Source organism: Scyliorhinus torazame, chromosome 19 (genome assembly GCF_047496885.1).
Source record: "Scyliorhinus torazame isolate Kashiwa2021f chromosome 19, sScyTor2.1, whole genome shotgun sequence".
Taxonomy (NCBI): Eukaryota; Metazoa; Chordata; class Chondrichthyes; order Carcharhiniformes; family Scyliorhinidae; genus Scyliorhinus; species Scyliorhinus torazame.
In genome coordinates this window covers 85,911,519-85,932,169 of record NC_092725.1, presented here as the reverse complement: position 1 = coordinate 85,932,169, position 20,651 = coordinate 85,911,519, and the positions used below count along the sequence as shown (strand labels likewise).

The 20,651-nt window shown below is 63.2% G+C and overlaps 1 protein-coding gene across 2 annotated transcripts in view; it reads right to left on the bottom strand.

The window, feature by feature from the left end:
• Window positions 1-20,651, bottom strand: part of itfg2 (integrin alpha FG-GAP repeat containing 2) — a 156,906-nt gene that overhangs the window by 83,239 nt on the left and 53,016 nt on the right. For both annotated transcript variants that reach the window (XM_072484676.1, XM_072484675.1), the window contains exons 4-6: window positions 19,173-19,347; window positions 4,598-4,728; window positions 2,846-2,994 (exon numbers count right to left, since the gene is read on the bottom strand). In XM_072484676.1, the coding sequence (XP_072340777.1) occupies window positions 2,846-2,994; window positions 4,598-4,728; window positions 19,173-19,347 (455 nt within the window). The remainder of the gene's footprint in view (window positions 1-2,845; window positions 2,995-4,597; window positions 4,729-19,172; window positions 19,348-20,651) is intronic.

Here is a 20,651-nt window from a genome sequence, read left to right as displayed (position 1 = left end):
CCTTTCTCACCTCTCTATTCCTTCTGGCTGGCTCTTAGACACCACCTGGATCTAGAATGTTGAAAATATGGAAATCTCCCCCCCCTCCCTGCCCATTTCAACTGTACACCAAGTGTAAAAATGAAAAATCCTCTCAAAATTGGAGTTGATTGCACCTTTAATTGGTGGGCTCTTTAATTGATGACAGGATGCTTCCAACATTTGTGTACGCCCACCATGCGTGATCTCGAGACGGAGCGCTATAATGTCAGGAAACCATCCCACGTGCAACCAGCACTTGGCACTCCACTCAACAGGCACCCGGATTTGGGCACCGCTAGGCCTTAGGCCCTTCTCCAGGTTTCTCTTCCACTCTCCTATCCTCACCACTCCCCACCAATGGAATTAGTGAGTCTGAGGGGTGCCCGTGAGAGGGGCACATGTGTGCACGTGTATGAGGGGCTAGCATGCATATGAGGGATGCGTCTGCGTGTGCAAGGTGATGTGCTGGGTCACTGTCTGTGCGAAGTCGGCACGTTCTCCCCATGTCTGCGTGGATTTCCTCAAGGTGCTCCGGTTTCCTCCCACAAGTTCCAAAAGACGTGCTTGTTAAGTGAATTGGACATTCTGAATTCTCCCTCAGTGTACCCGAACAGGCATTGGAGTGTGGCGACTAGGGGATTTTCACAGTAACTTCATTGCGGTGTTAATGTAAGCTTACTTGTGACACTAATAAAGAACATTGTTATTGTGTGCACACACACGCGATGGGGGTGTGAGACATGCGAGGGATTGTTCACGTGTGCGAGGGTGTGCATGTGGGGCATGTGCATGAGGGGGTGAGTGTGTTTGTCATGCGGGGGAGAGAGAGAGAGTGTATGTGTGCGTGTTCTTACGTGCGTCTGAGTGTGCACGCTTACATACATCTGAGAAAGAGATAGTGTGTGTGACCGTCTGTGCGTGTGTGTGTCTGTGCGAGTGTCTGTGTGTGTGCAAGTGTCTGCATGTGCGAGTCTGTGCGTGCGTGAGTCTGTGCGTAAGTCTGTGTGTGAGTCTGTGTGCGCGCGTGCAAATGCGCGTGAGGGGAACAATGAGTGATTCTTAGAATCTGACCAATACCGATCTGCCACTAATCTTTGCAGATTTGTACACTGTTTCACCCAATTTGATGCGATCCTTAACTTTCTTATTCAGCCATGGATGATGCATTCTTCTCAAATTCTTTTTCTCCCTCACTGGGATAAATCTTTGCAGATAGTTATTTAATAATCTTCGTAAAAATCTGTCATTGCACCTCAACTGTCCTACCGTTTAACCTAGTTTTCCAATTTATTTTAGTTGGATCAACTTTCATATCCTTATAATGTTCCTCAATAAAGATAACAAAATCAAACCAAAACCATTTTTTAAATTTTTTAAAAATAATTTTTATTAAAAGTTTTCATAAAATATCAATAACAAAATGAGAAAGAAAAAAAGAACCCAACAGGGTTAAGTACAAAACACAATCTAAAAAAGATCTCGTCGTCATTGTCAGAGATCTTTTGTCGAGCATCTCGGATCGCCACCCCCTGGGCCGTCTGTGTCTCCAGCAGCTTACCAATAGAAGCCTTCATCGGCTCTAACAGGTCCGTTTTAATCTCTCTGAAGCAGCGCTGGATACCCTCCTGTTGCTCCTCCGCCCACTGCCTCCACGCTGCCTGGTCTCCGCCTGCCCCCATTTTGTCCTTCTTCCCTCCCTTCTTCGGGTCCACCACCACCTTTTTTGTCGCCCCGCTCCTAGTTAAAGCCATATACTGAAGGGGAACTATTATTAACTCCTTCCCACACCGGAAACGTCGAAAAAGTGCCCTTGGGGGCCCTGAAAAGTGCCCAAAAGTCTGTTTTTGCGGGAGCCGCCGAATGTACGACTTAGCTCCGCATAGCCGCAACCGGAAGTCTCGAGAGGGAATCCTTTTGGCAGTGTTCGCTTCACCAATCTGCCCCAAAAGGTCTGTGGAAACTCCTGAAAAAGGTCTGAGAGTCCGTTCCAGACGGGAGCTGCCGAATGGGCAACCTACTCCTCCATGGCCGCCATCGGAAGCCCCATCCCCGCTTCTTCAATGGCCTTGGTAGATCTCTTCATAGTTGTTCCCTCTGCTGCTAGAATTCACCTTTAATAAAGGCCCTCGAGTCAGCTTGCAGCCTTTAAATTTGCCCTTCCCCCGCCTGCATGCTGGAAGAGGCTTTGTCTATCCTGCAGCTACAGCCAAATCTTTTACTGTTTCTGCTGGGTCTGGTAACCAAGAGACATACCATTCCTGGGGGACACTGTCGGGGGAATGTTGCAGTCTTCTTCCCACACCGGGAAATGTCGAGAAAATGCCGTTGGGGGCCCTGAAAAGAGCCCAAAAGTCCATTCCAAGCGGGAGCTACCGAACATGCGACCTAGCTCTGCATAGCCGCACCCGGAAGTCAACCAAAACCATTTTTGAGGAACAGATTAAACCAAAGCAAATTGCCTTCAGACTAGGAACATTCCTATTGGTTATGCATTGCAAAATACTGTTGTGCCTAAGAATAATCAAATCAGGAGGCAAAGAAGTCTACTTTATTTTCATGAATTTCTAAGTTTAATGAGGCTTGTATACAGCAGCTTCAGTTTCCTGATCGCCTAACATTGTCTAATTGGAAAAATACCAAAAGGGTACCCCCAACACACAACCAGGTGTAGCACCAGATATCACCCATACCTGTATGTAACAGCAGATAAATTTCTCTGATGATAAACCTCTTCCTTCCAGATAAAAGAGGTCGAATGAGATTAAGTAGTGTCACTACAAACGTTATGTTCTTACAGTGACCTAGATATTCTTTGGAATTTTACCTGTTAGAGGCTCCAGATGGATCTCTTTTTGGTGTCCTCTCTTGATCCAATCTCCAGGTACAGAGTAGAACTGCATATCCACAGCCTGGCTGTGAGACCATTAGTTCTGGGGTCCCATCAGACCCTGGATTCACTGTAAGACTGTCCACCTATTGCAACAGAATAGAAATTATAAGGGTCAAACAAAACCAGAGTGCTCAGGTGTAGCATCAGATATCCGAACAGAAAATAAATTTCTCTGCCGATAAGCATCTTCCTTCCAGGTAAATTACGTGCCTCGGTTATTTTCCAATATCCCCAAGGTTCCCCACATTTCCTCAGCTGGGAAAACAAATCACGAGAGAGTTTTAACCTAGACTGCGCTGGCATGCCTAGTCAGTGAGCCTCAAACATCTGCGGTGATATTTAAATCTTTTATTACACTCAGCTCAGTAATATCCCTCAGATCTCTAACATCTCATGCCCAGATCTCACTCATCACTTATTCATAACCCCACTTACCTGCACTGCACAATTGGTGATCATGCTTTCAGCTGCCTAGGCCCCACATTCTGGAATCATTCCACAAATGGCTGCCATGTTTCCTATATTAGAACAGTTAATACTGTAACAGCTCTTCCTATTTGTTTCCTTTGTTCCCATTTTCTTTTCTTTTATTATTTTTGGTCTGTGGACCCACAATCGAAATGTGCCTTTAAGCAGAGGACTCAAGCTGAAGCAGTCTGCTTGTCAGGTCATTGTGTTCCCAGGTTTTGTATTTTGGAGAGGAGAAGCAGACTCGTCGGTGCCACGTGAATTTTAGGAACCAGCTTTGGAGGAGGTTGGTTTGATTGGTTAGCTGGCAACCTCTGGGTTGGCCAGGGACAGTGTTCTGCACGACAACAATCAGTGATTGGTTCCTGTGTGACACTTTCTGAGAGAGCTTGACAGAAGTGTTTAGACCTTGGAAATGAAAGGGATAGACTCGCTCTTTCTCTCATTGCTGAAGTAAGGAACTATTTTTTTGTTCTAAAACCTGTGAATGCCTGGCACATGTTTGGTGCAAACTTGAAATAATCCTAAATCGACGGAGAAAATACCAGAAGAATACATCTCTAGAAGAAAGAAGTACCGAAATGAAAGCTTGAACTCCAGAAACACATTAACCGGAAGCCATCCTAGTGCAAAGATCCTTTATCTTTTTAGTTTTATTAACATTTTCTTTACCTCTCAATCATCCTTTCCCCTCTGTCTGTGTGTGTGTGTGTGTGTGTGTGTGTGTGTGTGTGTGTGTGTGTGTGTGTGTATATGTGTATGTGTGTGGAGACTGGGGGTAGTTAGAAGGGGGATTGGGAAAGGAGTATTCGATAGTTACATTTTTCTGTCAGTTTAATTATAATACTGTACATAATAAAAGGTTACTTGTGTTAAAGTTACAAACCTGGTGCTTGCAGTTTATTGGACTCAGCCAAGGACCTTGGGTATTTTAAATAAAATCTAATTTCACTTGTGCTGTGACTCTGGGTCAAATGGGGCTGGAATTGACCACGCCCTAGCCCAGGGTGTTGTGACAATACACTTCAAAAGTATTCCATCACCTGTAAAGTGCTTTTTGATTACTTTAAAAATCTTTTTTTCTAACTTTCCTTAAAACACACCTCTTAACATCTCCTTCTTAGGCTAAGCATCTGTGTATTTATTACATTGTGAAGCACCTTGGGCCTTTCTTCTACACAATGAGATAGTCAACCCTCTCAGAGTTTTAATGCATACCTGTCCTTCCAGAAGCCACTTTTTCAGTAGTACCAGTTGTCCAGAACTATCAACAGAAGAATCTTCCCAACGGAATGCTCGCACTACACGGTCAGTGTAACCTACTACCATTTCACACTTTCCATCTCCATCTGCATAAAGAAACCATCAAAATTATCATTTTAGAGTATTTATTTTCCATTTACCTTTTGCTTTTCTAAGTATACCTTCAATAGTTTATGGGCAGCACGGTAGCATTGTGGATAGCACAATTGCTTCACAGCTCCAGGGTCCCAGGTTCGATTCACGGCTTGAGTCTGCACGTTCTTCCCGTGTGTGCGTGGGTTTCCTCCGGGTGCTCCGGTTTCCTCCCACAGTCCAAAGATGTGCAGGTTAGGTGGATTGGCCATGCTAAATTGCCCTTAGTGTTGGGTCGGGTTATGGGGATAGGGTGGAGGCGTGGGCTTGGGTAGGATGCTCTTTCAAAGAGCCGGTGCACACCCGATGGGCCGAATGGCCTCCTTCTGCACTGTACATTCTATGAATAGTTAAGAGCAATGAGTAGGTGGCCTCACTGTGCACTGCCACAGCTACTCTGTTTGGATGATCCTCACTGATCTGGGGAAGGTGGAACTCCTCCATCCTACAGGTCCTCTTTGACCAAAACCATTAAGTAATCCACAAAAAAGGTTTTTTGATCCTTGATCATAAAGGTTAAGGTATTTAATGGGAACAATTTACAGGAGTTCGACTTCACAATTACTCAAACATCAGAGCATGATGCAGTTGTATTACTTTGTTAATTTTTGAAAAATGCATAGCACATAGAAAATATGTACAGAAGAAAAATGGAACCCCAAATACTTTGCAAAATAACTCACAACATACTTTTGAAATTCCATGAAACCAGTATAAAATCAAAAGCACTGGCCGGCTCTATTGTTGTCCCCAACAGACAAGTTTACACTTTAACAAAATTGTCTATTTCTGTTCATTCAAAAATCATACTTTGTGAAAAGGATTAGGAAATTAAGTAAGATAGCACAGGAGACAATGTGACAGTAAAAAGGGTGAGGGGCACAAAGGAAGCATTGGTGGAGAGCAAAGGAGGCAAGAGGGTGGAAAGGCAAGAGCGCGGGGAGGTCGAAGAAGGCAAGGGGCGGGGTGCGAAGAAGGCAAGGGGTGGGGGGTGCGATGAAGGCAAGGGTGCAAAGAAGGCAACGGGCGAGGGCTGCAAAGAAGGCAAGGGGCGGGGGGGTGCAAAGAAGGCAAGGGGCGGGGGGTGCAAAAAAGGCTAGGGGCGGGGGGTGCAAAAAAGGCAAGGGGCGGGGGATGCAAAGAAGGCAAGGGGCGGGGGATGCAAAGAAGGCAAGGGGCGGGGGATGCAAAGAAGGCAAGGGGCGGGGGATGCAAAGAAGGCAAGGGGCGGGGGATGCAAAGAAGGCAAGGGGCGGGGATGCAAAGAAGGCAAGGGGCGCAAAGAAGGCAAGGGGCGGGGGGTGCAAAGAAGGCAAGGGGCGGGGGTTGCAAAGAAGGCAAGGGGCGGGGGGTGCAAAGAAGGCAAGGGGCGGCGGATGCAAAGGCGGCAAGGAGCAGGGGGTGCAAAGAAGGCAAGGAGCGGGGGGTGCAAAGAAGGCAAGGGGCGGGGGATGCAAAGAAGGCAAGGGGCAGGGGGATGCAAAGAAGGCAAGGAGCGGGGAGTGCAAAGAAGGCAAGGAGCGGGGGGGTGCAAAGAAGGCAAGGGGCGGAGGGGCGAAGAAGGCAAAGTGGCGAAGGCGGCAAGTGACTAAGCCGCCAAGGGGCCAAGGCGGCATGGGGCCAAGGCGGCATGGGGCCAAGGCGGCATGGGGCCGAAGGCGGCATGGGGCCGAAGGCGGCATGGGGCCGAAGGCGGCATGGGGCCGAAGGCGGCAAGGGTCGAAGGCGGCAAGGGTCGAAGGCGGCAAGGGTCGAAGGCGGCAAGGGTCGAAGGCGGCAAGGGTCGAAGGCGGCAAGGGTCGAAGGCGACAAGCGGCCAAGCCGGCAAGGGGCCAAGCCGCCAAGGGGCCGAAGGCGCCAAGGGGCCGAAGGCGCCAAGGGGCCGAAGGCGGCATGGGGCCGAAGGCGGCATGGGGCCGAAGGCGGCAAGGGTCGAAGGCGGCAAGGGGCCAAGGCGGTCAAGGGGCCAAGGCGGCAAGGTGCCAAGGCGGCAAGGGGCCAAGGCGGCAAGGGGCGGGGGTGAAGGCAGCACGGGGCGGGGCGAAGGCGGCACGGGGCGGGGGCGAAGGCGGCACTCGGCGGGGCGAAGGTGGCAAGGGGCAGGGCGAAGGTGGCACGGGGCGGGGGCGAAGGTGGCACGGGGCGGAGACGAAGGTGGCACGGGGCGGGGCGAAGGTGGGGCGGGGCGAAGGTGGCACGGGGCGGGGCGAAGGTGGCACGGGGCGGGGCGAAGGTGGCACGGGGCGGGGCGAAGGTGGCACGGGGCGGGACGAAGGTGGCACGGGGCGGGACGAAGGTGGCACGGGGCGGGACGAAGGTGGCACGGGGCGGGACGAAGGTGGCACGGGGCGGGACGAAGGCGGCAGGGGCGGGGCGAAGGCGGCACGGGGCGGGGCGAAGGCGGCAGGGGGCGGGGCGAAGGCGGGAGGGGGCCAAGGCGGCAAGGGGCGGGGGTGAAGGCGGCACGGGGCGGGGCGAAGGCGGCACGGGGCGGGGGCGAAGGCGGCACTCGGCGGGGCGAAGGTGGCAAGGGGCAGGGCGAAGGTGGCACGGGGCGGGGGCGAAGGTGGCACGGGGCGGAGACGAAGGTGGCACGGGGCGGGGCGAAGGTGGGGCGGGGCGAAGGTGGCACGGGGCGGGGCGAAGGTGGCACGGGGCGGGGCGAAGGTGGCACGGGGCGGGGCGAAGGTGGCACGGGGCGGGGCGAAGGTGGCACGGGGCGGGGCGAAGGTGGCACGGGGCGGGGCGAAGGTGGCACGGGGCGGGGCGAAGGTGGCACGGGGCGGGACGAAGGTGGCACGGGGCGGGACGAAGGTGGCACGGGGCGGGACGAAGGCGGCAGGGGCGGGGCGAAGGCGGCACGGGGCGGGGCGAAGGCGGCAGGGAGCGGGGCGAAGGCGGGAGGGGGCGGGGCGAAGGCGGGAGGGGGCGGGGCGAAGGCGGCAGGGGGCGGGGCGAAGGCGGCAGGGGGCGGGGCGAAGGCGGCAGGGGGCGGGGCGAAGGCGGCAGGGGGCGGGGCGAAGGCGGCAGGGGGCGGGGCGAAGGCGGCAGGGGGCGGGGCGAAGGCGGCAGGGGGCGGGCCGAAGGCGGCAGGGGGCGGGGCGAAGGCGGCAGGGGGCGGGCCGAAGGCGGCAGGGGGCGGGGCGAAGGCGGCAGGGGGCGGGGCGAAGGCGGCAGGGGGCGGGGCGAAGGCGGCAGGGGGCGGGGCGAAGGCGGCAGGGGGCGGGGCGAAGGCGGCAGGGGGCGGGGCGAAGGCGGCAGGGGGCGGGGCGAAGGCGGCAGGGGGCGGGGCGAAGGCGGCAGGGGGCGGGGCGAAGGCGGGGCGGGGCGAAGGCGGCACGGGGCGGGGCGAAGGCGGCACGGGGCGGGGCGGAGGCGGCACGGGGCGGGGCGGAGGCGGCACGGGGCGGGGCGGAGGCGGCACGGGGCGGGGCGGAGGCGGCACGGGGCGGGGAGGAGGCGGCACGGGGCGGGGCGGAGGCGGCACGGGGCGGGGCGGAGGCGGCACGGGGCGGGGCGGAGGCGGCACGGGGCGGGGCGGAGGCGGCACGGGGCGGGGCGAAGGCGGCACGGGGCGGGGCGAAGGCGGCACGGGGCGGGGCGAAGGCGGCACGGGGCGGGGCGAAGGCGGCACGGGGCGGGGCGAAGGCGGCACGGGGCGGGGCGAAGGCGGCACGGGGCGGGGCGAAGGCGGCACGGGGCGGGGCGAAGGCGGCACGGGGCGGGGCGAAGGTGGCACGGGGCGGGGCGAAGGAGGCACGGGGCGGGGCGAAGGAGGCACGGGGCGGGGCGAAGGAGGCACGGGGCGGGGCGAAGGTGGCACGGGGCGGGGCGAAGGTGGCACGGGGCGGGGCGAAGGTGGCACGGGGCGGGGCGAAGGTGGCACGGGGCGGGGCGAAGGTGGCACGGGGCGGGGCGAAGGTGGCACGGGGCGGGGCGAAGGTGGCACGGGGCGGGGCGAAGGTGGCACGGGGCGGGGCGAAGGTGGCACGGGGCGGGGCGAAGGTGGCACGGGGCGGGGCGAAGGTGGCACGGGGCGGGGCGAAGGTGGCACGGGGCGGGGCGAAGGTGGCACGGGGCGGGGCGAAGGTGGCACGCGGCGGGGCGAAGGTGGCACGCGGCGGGGCGAAGGTGGCACGGGGCGGGGCGAAGGTGGCACGGGGCGGGGCGAAGGTGGCACGGGGCGGGGCGAAGGTGGCACGGGGCGGGGCGAAGGTGGCACGGGGCGGGGCGAAGGTGGCACGGGGCGGGGCGAAGGTGGCACGGGGCGGGGCAAAGGTGGCACGGGGCGGGGCGAAGGTGGCACGGGGCGGGGCGAAGGTGGCACGGGGCGGGGCGAAGGTGGCACGGGGCGGGGCGAAGGTGGCACGGGGCGGGGCGAAGGTGGCACGGGGCGGGGCCAAGGTGGCACGGGGCGGGGCCAAGGTGGCACGGGGCGGGGCCAAGGTGGCACGGGGCGGGGCGAAGGTGGCACGGGGCGGGGCGAAGGTGGCACGGGGCGGGGCGAAGGTGGCACGGGGCGGGGCGAAGGTGGCACGGGGCGGGGCGAAGGTGGCACGGGGCGGGGCGAAGGTGGCACGGGGCGGGGCGAAGGTGGCACGGGGCGGGGCGAAGGTGGCACGGGGCGGGGCGAAGGTGGCACGGGGCGGGGCGAAGGTGGCACGGGGCGGGGCGAAGGTGGCACGGGGCGGGGCGAAGGTGGCACGGGGCGGCGCGAAGGTGGCACGGGGCGGGGCGAAGGTGGCACGGGGCGGGCCGAAGGCGGCACGGGGCGGGGCGAAGGCGGCACGGGGCGGGGCGAAGGCGGCACGGGGCGGGGCGAAGGCGGCACGGGGCGGGGCGAAGGCGGCACGGGGCGGGGCGAAGGCGGCACGGGGCGGGGCGAAGGCGGCACGGGGCGGGGCGAAGGCGGCACGGGGCGGGGCGAAGGCGGCACGGGGCGGGGCGAAGGCGGCAAGGGGCGGGGCGAAGGCGGCAAGGGGCCAAGGCGGCAAGGGGCGAAGGCGGCAAGGGGCAGGGGCGAAGGCGGCACGGGGCGGGGCGAAGGCGGCACGGGGCGGGGGCGAAGGTGGCACTCGGCGGGGGTGAAGGCGGCACGGGGCAGGGGCGAAGGCAGCACAGGGCAGGGGCGATGGCGGCACGGGGCGGGGCAAAGGCGGCACGGGGCGGGGGCGAAGGTGGCAAGGGGCAGGGCGAAGGTGGCACGGGGCGGGGGCGAAGGTGGCACGGGGCGTGGGCGAAGGTGGCACGGGGCGGGGGCGAAGGTGGCACGGGGCGGGGGCGAAGGTGGCACGGGGCGGGGCGAAGGTGGCACGGGGCGGGGCGAAGGTGGGGTGGGGCGATGGTGGTACGGGGCGGGGCGAAGGTGGCACGGGGCGGGGCGAAGGTGGCACGGGGCGGGGGCGAAGGTGGCACGGGGCGGGGGCGAAGGTGGCACGGGGCGGGGGCGAAGGTGGCACGGGGCGGGGCGAAGGTGGCACGGGGCGGGGCGAAGGTGGGGTGGGGCGATGGTGGTACGGGGCGGGGCGAAGGTGGCACGGGGCGGGGCGAAGGTGGCACGGGGCGGGGCGAAGGTGGCACGGGGCGGGGCGAAGGTGGCACGGGGCGGGGCGAAGGTGGCACGGGGCGGGGCGAAGGTGGCACGGGGTGGGCGAAGGTGGCACGGGGCGGGTGAAGGTGGCACGGGGCGGGGCAAAGGTGGCACGGGGCGGGGCGAAGGTGGCACGGGGCGGGGCGAAGGTGGGGTGGGGCGATGGTGGTACGGGGCGGGGCGAAGGTGGCACGGGGCGGGGCGAAGGTGGCACGAGGCGGGGCGAAGGTGGCACGGGGCGGGGCGAAGGTGGCACGGGGCGGGGCGAAGGTGGCACGGGGCGGGGCGAAGGTGGCACGGGGTGGGCGAAGGTGGCACGGGGCGGGTCGAAGGTGGCACGGGGCGGGGCGAAGGTGGCACGGGGCGGGGCAAAGGTGGCACGGGGCGGGGCAAAGGTGGCACGGGGCGGGGCAAAGGTGGCACGGGGCAGGGCAAAGGTGGCACGGGGCGGGGCAAAGGTGGCACGGGGCGGGGCAAAGGTGGCACGGGGCGGGGCAAAGGTGGCACGGGGCGGGGCAAAGGTGGCACGGGGCGGGGCAAAGGTGGCACGGGGCGGGGCAAAGGTGGCACGGGGCGGGGCAAAGGTGGCACGGGGCGGGGCAAAGGTGGCACGGGGCGGGGCAAAGGTGGCACGGGGCGGGGCAAAGGTGGCACGGGGCGGGGCAAAGGTGGCACGGGGCGGGGCAAAGGTGGCACGGGGCGGGGCAAAGGTGGCACGGGGCGGGGCAAAGGTGGCACGTGGCGGGGCAAAGGTGGCACGGGGCGGGGCAAAGGTGGCACGGGTGAAGGTGGCAAGGGAAGGGGAGCGAAGGCAGCAAGGGGCGGGGGGCGAAGGTGGCAAGAGGCGGGGCAAAGGAGGCAAGGGGCGAAGGCGGCAAGGGTCGAAGGCGGCAAGGGGTGAAGGCAGCAAGGGGCGGGGGTTAAGGCGGCAAGGGGCGGGGGGGCGAAGGCAGCAAGGGTCGGGGGCGAACGCGGCAAGGGGCGGGGGGCGAAGGCGGCAAGGGACGAAGGCGGCAAGAGGCGGGGGGGCAAAGGCGGCAAGGGCCGGGGGGCCGAAGCAGTCAAGGGGCGAGGGGGCGAAGAAGTCAAGGGGCGGGGTTGCGAAGCCAAGGGGCGGGGAGGCGAAGGCGCCAAGGGGCGGGGGGGGCGAAGACAAGGGGCGGGGACGCGAAGGCAAGGGGCGGGGACGCGAAGGCAGCAAGGGGCGGGGACGCGAAGGCAGCAAGGGGCGGGGACGCGAAGGCAAGGGGCGGGGGGCGAAGGCAAGGGAAGGGGGGAGAAGGCAAGGGAAGGGGGGAGAAGGCAAGGGGCGGGGGGCGAAGGCAAGGGGCGAAGGCAAGGGGCGGGGGGCGAAGGCAAGGGGCGGGGGGCGAAGGCAAGGGGCGGGGGGCGAAGGCAAGGGGCGAAGGCAAGGGGCGGGGGGCGAAGGCAAGGGGCGGGGGGCGAAGGCAAGGGGCGGGGGGCGAAGGCAAGGGGCGGGGGGCGAAGGCAAGGGGCGGGGGGCGAAGGCAAGGGGCTGGGGGCGAAGGCAAGGGGCGGGGGGCGAAGGCAAGGGGCGGGGGGCGAAGGCAAGGGGCGGGGGGCGAAGGCAAGGGGCGGGGGGCGAAGGCAAGGGGCGGGGGGCGAAGGCAAGGGGCGGGGGGCGAAGGCAAGGGGCGGGGGGCGAAGGCAAGGGGCGGGGGGCGAAGGCAAGGGGCGGGGGGCGAAGGCAAGGGGCGGGGGGCGAAGGCAAGGGGCGGGAGGCGAAGGCAAGGGGCGGGAGGCGAAGGCAAGGGGCGGGGGGCGAAGGCAAGGGGCGGGGGGCGAAGGCAAGGGGGCGAAGGCAAGGGGCGGGGGGCGAAGGCAAGGGGCGGGGGGCGAAGGCAAGGGGCGGGGGGCGAAGGCAAGGGGCGGGGGGCGAAGGCAAGGGGCGGGGGGCGAAGGCAAGGGGCGGGGGGCGAAGGCAAGGGGCGGGGGGCGAAGGCAAGGGGCGGGGGGCGAAGGCAAGGGGCGGGGGGCGAAGGCAAGGGGCGGGGGGCGAAGGCAAGGGGCGGGGGGCGAAGGCAAGGGGCGGGGGGCGAAGGCAAGGGGCGGGGGGCGAAGGCAAGGGGGCGAAGGCAAGGGGCGGGGGGCGAAGGCAAGGGGCGAAGGCAAGGGGGCGAAGGCAAGGGGCGGGAAGCGAAGGCAAAGGGTGGGGGGCGAAGGCAAGGGGGCGAAGGCAAGGGGCGAAGGCAAGGGGCGGGGGGGCGAAGGCAAGGGGCGGGGGGGCGAAGGCAAGGGGCGGGGGGGCGAAGGCAAGGGGCGGGGGGGCGAAGGCAAGGGGCGGGGGGCGAAGGCAAGGGGCGGGGGGCGAAGGCAAGGGGCGGGGGGCGAAGGCAAGGGGCGGGGGGCGAAGGCAAGGGGCGGGGGGCGAAGGCAAGGGGCGGGGGGCGAAGGCAAGGGGCGGGGGGCGAAGGCAAGGGGCGGGGGGCGAAGGCAAGGGGCGGGGGGCGAAGGCAAGGGGCGGGGGGCGAAGGCAAGGGGCGGGGGGCGAAGGCAAAGGGCGGGGGGCGAAGGCAAGGGGCGGGGGGTGAAGGCAAGGGGCGGGGGGCGAAGGCAAGGGGCGGGGGGCGAAGGCAAGGGGCGGGGGGCGAAGGCAAGGGGCGGGGGGCGAAGGCAAGGGGCGAAGGCAAGGGGCGAAGGCGAAGGCAAGGGGCGGGGGCGAAGGCAAGGGGCGAAGGCAAGGGGCGGGGGGCGAAGGCAAGGGGCGGGGGGCGAAGGCAAGGGGCGGGGGGCGAAGGCAAGGGGCGGGGGGCGAAGGCAAGGGGCGGGGGGCGAAGGCAAGGGGCGGGGGGGCGAAGGCAAGGGGCGAAGGCAAGGGACGGGGGGGGCGAAGGCAAGGGGCGGGGAGGCGAAGAAGGCAAGGGGTGGGAGGGACGAAGAAGACAAGGGGTGGGGGGGTGAAGGCAAGAGGGGCGAAGGCAAGGGGCTGGGGACAAAGGTAAGGGGCGGGGAGGCGAAGGCAAGGGGCGGGGACGCAAAGAAGGCAAGGGGTGGGAGGGACGAAGAAGACAAGTGGTGGGGGGTGAAGGCAAGAGGGGCGAAGGCCAGGGGCGGGGACAAAGGCAAGAGGCTGGGGGCAAAGGCAAGGCCAAAGTCAAGGGCAAAGGCAAGGGCAAAGGCAAGGGGCAAATGCAAGGGGCGGGGGACAAAGACAAAGGGCGGGGGGGCAAAGGCAAAGGGCAGGGCGGCCGAAGGCAAGGGGTGGGGGGGCGTAGGCAAGTGGCGGGCGGGCGAAGGTAAGGGGCAAAGGCAAGGGGAGGGGGGGCGAAGGCAAGAGGTGGGGGGGCGGGCGAAGGCAAGGGCGGGGGGGGCGAAGGCAAGGGGCGGGGGGGCGAAGGCAAGGGGGCAAAAGCAAGGGGGCAAAGGCAAGGAGCAGGGGGGCGAAGGCAAGTGGCGGGGGCGAAGGCAAGGGGGCAAAGGCAAGGGGGCAAAGGCAAGGGGGCAAAGGCAAGGGGGCAAAGGCAAGGGGGCAAAGGCAAGGGGGCAAAGGCAAGGGGGCAAAGGCAAGGGGGCAAAGGCAAGGGGGCAAAGGCAAGGGGGCAAAGGCAAGGGGGCAAAGGCAAGGGGGCAAAGGCAAGGGGGCAAAGGCAAGGGGGCAAAGGCAAGGGGGCAAAGGCAAGGGGGCAAAGGCAAGGGGGCAAAGGCAAGGGGGCAAAGGCAAGGGGGCAAAGGCAAGGGGGCAAAGGCAAGGGGGCAAAGGCAAGGGGGCAAAGGCAAGGGGGCAAAGGCAAGGGGGCAAAGGCAAGTGGCGGGGGGGGCGAAGGCAAGGGGGTCAAAGGCAAGGGGTGGGGGGGGCGAAGGTAAGAGGCGGGCGAAGGCAAGGGGCGGGCGAAAGCAAGGGGGGGGCCGAAGGCAAGGGGGGGGCGAAGGCAAGGGGGGGGCGAAGGCAAGGGGGGGGCGAAGGCAAGGGGGGGGGCGAAGGCCAGGGGTGGGGCGAAGGCCAGGGGGGGGGCGAAGGCAAGGGGGGGGCGAAGGCAAGGGGGGGGCGAAGGCAAGGGGGGGGCGAAGGCAGGGGGGGGCAAAGGCATGGGGGGGGCGAAGGCAAGGGGGGGGTGCGAAGGCAAGGGGGGGGAAGGCAAGGGGGGGGCGAAGGCAAGGGGGGGGCGAAGGCAAGGGGGGGGCGAAGGCAAGGGGGGGGCGAAGGCAAGGGGGGGCGAAGGCAAGGGGGGGCGAAGGCAAGGAGGGGCGAAGGCAAGGGGGGGCGAAGGCAAGGGGGGGGCGAAGGCAAGGGGGGGGCGAAGGCAAGGGGGGGCGAAGGCAAGGGGGGGCGAAGGCAAGGGGGGGGCGAAGGCAAGGGGGGCGAAGGCAAGGGGGGGCGAAGGCAAGGGGGGGCGAAGGCAAGGGGGGGCGAAGGCAAGGGGGGGCGAAGGCAAGGGGGGGCGAAGGCAAGGGGGGGGCGAAGGCAAGGGGGGGGCGAAGGCAAGGGGGGGGCGAAGGCAAGGGGGGGCGAAGGCAAGGGGGGGCGAAGGCAAGGGGGGGCGAAGGCAAGGGGGGGCGAAGGCAAGGGGGGGGGCGAAGGCAAGGGGGGGCGAAGGCAAGGGGGGGCGAAGGCAAGGGGGGGCGAAGGCAAGGGGGGGCGAAGGCAAGGGGGGGGCGAAGGCAAGGGGGGGCTAAGGCAAGGGGGGGCTAAGGCAAGGGGGGCTAAGGCAAGGTGGGGGCTAAGGCAAGGGGGGGGCTAAGGCAAGGGGGGGCTAAGGCAAGGGGGGGGCTAAGGCAAGGGGGGGCTAAGGCAAGGGGGGGGCTAAGGCAAGGGGGGGGCTAAGGCAAGGGGGGGGCTAAGGCAAGGGGGGGGCTAAGGCAAGGGGGGGGCTAAGGCAAGGGGGGGGCTAAGGCAAGGGGGGGCTAAGGCAAGGGGGGGCTAAGGCAAGGGGGGGCGAAGGCAAGGGGGGGGCGAAGGCAAGGGGGGGGCGAAGGCAAGGGGGGGGGCGAAGGCAAGGGGGGGGCGAAGGCAAGGGGGGGGCGAAGGCAAGGGGGGGCGAAGGCAAGGGGGGCGAAGGCAAGGGGGGCGAAGGCAAGGGAGGCGAAGGCAAGGGAGGCGAAGGCAAGGGAGGCGAAGGCAAGGGAGGCGAAGGCAAGGGAGGCGAAGGCAAGGGAGGCGAAGGCAAGGGAGGCGAAGGCAAGGGGGGGGCGAAGGCAAGGGGCAGGGAGGAGAAGAAGGCAGAGCGCGCGCGGTGAAGAGGGCCAAGGGCAGGGTGGTTGAAGAAGGCAAGGGAGGGGGGATGATGAAGGCAAGTGGTGGGGCGAAGGCGGCAAGGGGCGAAGGCAAGGGGCGAAGGCAAGGGGCAAAGGCAAGGGGCAAAGGCAAGGGGCAAAGGCAAGGGGCAAAGGCAAGGGGCAAAGGCAAGGGGCAAAGGCAAGGGGCAAAGGCAAGGGGCAAAGGCAAGGGGCAAAGGCAAGGGGCAAAGGCAAGGGGCAAAGGCAAGGGGCAAAGGCAAGGGGCAAAGGCAAGGGGCAAAGGCAAGGGGCAAAGGCAAGGGGCAAAGGCAAGGGGCAAAGGCAAGGGGCAAAGGCAAGGGGCAAAGGCAAGGGGCAAAGGCAAGGGGCAAAGGCAAGGGGCAAAGGCAAGGGGCAAAGGCAAGGGGCGAGGGGGGCGATGGCAAAGGGCGAGAGGGCGAAGGCAAAGGGCGAGGGGGGCGAAGGCAAAGGGCGAGGGGGGCGAAGGCAAAGGGCGAGGGGGCGAAGGCAAAGGGCGAGGGGGGCGAAGGCAAAGGGCGAGGGGGGCGAAGGCAAAGGGCGGGGGGGCGAAGGCAAGGGGTGGGGGGGCGTAGGCAAGTGGCGGGGGGGCGAAGGTAAGGGGCAAAGGCAAGGGGAGGGGGGGCCAAAGGCAAGGATTGGGGGGCATAGGCAAGTGGCGAGGGGGGCGAAGGCAAGGGGGGGCGAAGGCAAGGGGGGGCGAAGGCAAGGGGGGGCGAAGGCAAGGGGGGGCGAAGGCAAAGGGGGGGCGAAGGCAAGGGGGGGGCGAAGGCAAGGGGGGGCGAAGGCAAGGGGGGGCGAAGGCAAGGGGGGGCGAAGGCAAGGGGGGGTGGCAAAGGCAAGGGGGGGTGGCAAAGGCAAGGGGCAGGGAGGAGAAGAAGGCAGAGCGCGCGGGGTGAAGAGGGCAAAGGGCAGGGGGGTTGAAGAAGGCAAGGGAGGGGGGATGATGAAGGCAAGTGGTGGGGCGAAGGCGGCAAGGGGCGAAGGCAAGGGGCAAAGGCAAGGGGCAAAGGCAAGGGGCAAAGGCAAGGGGCAAAGGCAAGGGGCAAAGGCAAGGGGCAAAGGCAAGGGGCAAAGGCAAGGGGCAAAGGCAAGGGGCAAAGGCAAGGGGCAAAGGCAAGGGGCAAAGGCAAGGGGCAAAGGCAAGGGGCAAAGGCAAGGGGCAAAGGCAAGGGGCAAAGGCAAGGGGCAAAGGCAAGGGGCAAAGGCAAGGGGCAAAGGCAAGGGGCAAAGGCAAGGGGTGAGGGGACAAAGACAAGGGGCGGGGGGCGAAGGCAAAAGGCGAGGGGGCGAAGGCAAAGGGCGAGGGGGGCAAAGGCAAAGGGCGAGGGGGGCAAAGGCAAGGGGCGGGGGGCGTAGGCAAGTGGCGGGGGGTGAAGGTAAGGGGGCAAAGGCAAGGGGAGGGGGGGCGAAGGCAAGAGGTGGGGGGGTGAAGGCAAGGGGCGGGAGGCGAAGGCAAGGGGCAGGGGGGCGAAGGCAAGGCGCAGGGGGGTGAAGGCAAGGGGGCAAAGGCAAGGGGGCAAAAGGGGGCAAAGGCAAGGGGTGGGGGGGCGAAGGTAAGGGGTGGGCGAAGGTAAGGGGTGGGCGAAGGCAAGGGGTGGGCGAAGGCAAGGGGTGGGCGAAGGCAAGGGGTGGGCGAAGGCAAGGGGTGGGCGAAGGCAAGGGGGGGCGAAGGCAAGGGGGGGCGAAGGCATGGGGGGGCGAAGGCAAGGGGGGGCGAAGGCAAGGGGGGGGCGAAGGCAAGGGGGGGGCGAAGGCAAGGGGGGGCGAAGGCAAGGGGGGGCGAAGGCAAGGGGGGGCGAAGGCAAGGGGGGGCGAAGGCAAGGGGGGGCGAAGGCAAGGGGGGGCGAAGGCAAGGGGGGGCGAAGGCAAGGGGGGGCGAAGGCAAGGGGGGGCGAAGGCAAGGGGGGGCGAAGGCAAGGGGGGGCGAAGGCAAGGGGGGGCGAAGGCAAGGGAGGGCGAAGGCAAGGGGGGGCGAAGGCAAGGGGGGGCGAAGGCAAGGGGGGGCGAAGGCATGGGGGGGCGAAGGCAAGGGGGGGCGAAGGCAAGGGAGGGCGAAGGCAAGGGGGGGGGCGAAGGCAAGGGGGGGCGAAGGCAAGGGGGGGCGAAGGCAAGGGGGGGCGAAGGCAAGGGGGGGCGAAGGCAAGGGGGGGCGAAGGCAAGGGGGGGCGAAGGCAAGGGGGGGCGAAGGCAAGGGGGGGCGAAGGCAAGGGGGGGCGAAGGCAAGGGGGGGCGAAGGCAAGGGGGGGCGAAGGCAAGGGGGGGCGAAGGCAAGGGGGGGCGAAGGCAAGGGGGGGCGAAGGCAAGGGGGGGCGAAGGCAAGAGGGGGCGAAGGCAAGAGGGGGCGAAGGCAAGAGGGGGCGAATGCAAGAGGGGGCGAATGCAAGAGGGGGCGAATGCAAGAGGGGGCGAATGCAAGAGGGGGCGAAGGCAAGGGGGGCAAAGGCAAGGGGGGGCAAAGGCAAGGGGGGGGCGAAGGCAAGGGGGGGCGAAGGCAAGGAGGGGCGAAGGCAAGGAGGGGCGAAGGCAAGGAGGGGCGAAGGCAAGGGGGGGCGAAGGCAAGGGGGGCGAAGGCAAGGGGGGCGAAGGCAAGGGGGGGCGAAGGCAAGGGGGGGCGAAGGCAAGGGGGGGCGAAGGCAAGGGGGGGCGAAGGCAAGGGGGGGCGAAGGCAAGGGGGGGCGAAGGCAAGGGGGGGCGAAGGCAAGGGGGGCGAAGGCAAGGGGGGCGAAGGCAAGGGGGGGCGAAGGCAAGGGGGGGCGAAGGCAAGGGGGGGCGAAGGCAAGGGGGGGCGAAGGCAAGGGGGGGGCGAAGGCAAGGGGGGGCGAAGGCAAGGGGGGGCGAAGGCAAGGGGGGGCGAAGGCAAGGGGGGGCGAAGGCAAGGGGGGGCGAAGGCAAGGGGGGGCGAAGGCAAGGGGGGGGCGAAGGCAAGGGGGGGCGAAGGCAAGGGGGGGCGAAGGCAAGGGGGGGCGAAGGCAAGGGGGGGGCGAAGGCAAGGGGGGGGCGAAGGCATGGGGCAGGGAGGAGAAGAAGGCAGAGTGCGTGGGGTGAAGAGGGCAAAGGGCAGGGGGGGGTGAAGAAGGCAAGGGAGGGGGGGGATGATGAAGGCAAGTGGTGGGGGCAAAGAAGGCAAGAGGCAGGGACAAAGAAAGCGAGGGCCAAAAATTGCATGTGGAACAAAAAAAAGCGATGGGCAAAAGAACGATGAGGGGCAAAATACGCAAGAGTACAAAAGAAAACGTGAACGAAAAATGCGAGCCGGAAGAAGAATGCGAGCGGGCGAATAAGGAAGGGGAACAGCTGGAAAGGGGAACATAGGCGGACAGTCATCCAAAGGATATTGGATAAATAAAAATCAATTGCAAAAGCAAAATGCAACAGAAGCCCAGCACCATTTTGCTTGATGGATACGTGATTTTGTTGAAGACAACACATACTGAGGTCTGACATAATTATTTTAAAAGTCTGAACGGGAAACTTATATTATATTATCAAATAAGTTGTTGTTTTAAGTTGCAACCCAACACATCTTACTTAACTCTCTAATTTGAAGCTATCTATCTAAGTCCCCCAAATAAACATATTCCATCAACTCACCTATATCACTGATGAGCATCACCTTAGTGTTAGCAGGGATGTGCTGTGTGAAAATTGCTTTCTGTTCATCGCCAATCAGGAAGTCATGATGATTGGAAGTCTCGGACTTAGTTGATATGCCACTGAGATCAAAGATATGGAACCAACCCTCAGCACCCACAGCTACAACAAAATTCTAAAGTATAGTGAAGAAAAATATAATTTTTTTTTAAAGAGATGCAGCGGTTAATCATCATCCTTAAAGATTCAGTACAAGTAAGTTCAGAAGTTATTAATACTAAGGTTTGTCAGCCAGTGACATATTTAAAGAGATAAATTATAATTGTAGAATCACTACACACTGATTCCCAAACAAACAGGCTTAGATTTTTCAGCATTTTGACAGGCACTCATGGGCAGCCATTGGAGAAGATTATGTCAGCAAGGACTAAAGTCAGATTGCTGCACAAAAACCAATACTGCAAATTTCCTCCATTGTGCTGAGCTTAACTAGCAACGTCAGACTTGGTAAACAACAGCAAATGGGTTTTGCCACACCGCTGTACTATACGTCCTTCCTATTCAGTTAAGAATACATTGCGAACCAGACATATATGTAAGAAAGAAACAGGCCATGCACCCCAACCAGCCCACGTCAGCATTTCTGCTCTACTCGAACGTCCTCCCGTCTTCCCTCAGCTAAATCTATCAGCATAACCTTCTATATTCCCTTCTCCCACATATTCTTGTCTAGCCTCCGTTTAAACGTATCTGCACTATTTGTTTCAACCTCTCCCTCTGGTATTGAGCTCTACCACGTTTTGGGTGAAGCTTATTTTGTATTCCTTATTGAATTTCTTGGTGACTATCTTTTATTGATGGCCACTAGTTGTGCTCTTCCCCACAAGTGGATACATTCTCTCTGTATCCACACCTTTCATCATTTTAAGGACTTTAAATATGAGGTCAGGGGGCAGTACGTTGGCACAGTAGTTAGCACTGCAGTCTCACGGCGCTGAGGTCCCAGGTTCGATCCTGGCTCTGGGTCACTGTCCGTGTGGAGTTTGCACATTCTCCCCGTGTTTGCGTGGGTTTCGCCCCCACAACCCAAAGATGTGCAGGGTAGGTAGATTGAACACGCTAAATTGCCCCTTAATTGGAAAAAATTAATTGGGTAATCAAAATTTTTTTAAAAACAAAATATGAGGTCAATGCTCATCCTTCTTTTTTCAAGAGAACGTGGTCCAGCCTGTTCATGCTCACCTGATAGGTACAGTAAAAGCCCAATGAATCGAATCACAAGTTTGTGTTAACCGGAACTCCTTGATAGCCGAGGAGGCCCCATTCCCACATGAATGTTTCTCTATGTAACCCAATTTGCCTACAAACACGGTCTATGTCAAAAATAACAGATTCATATACGAAACAAAACCACGTAAATGAGGTATATGATTTGATCCATTTGCTCACACCTTAGAGTGACCTGACCTTGCAAAAGGC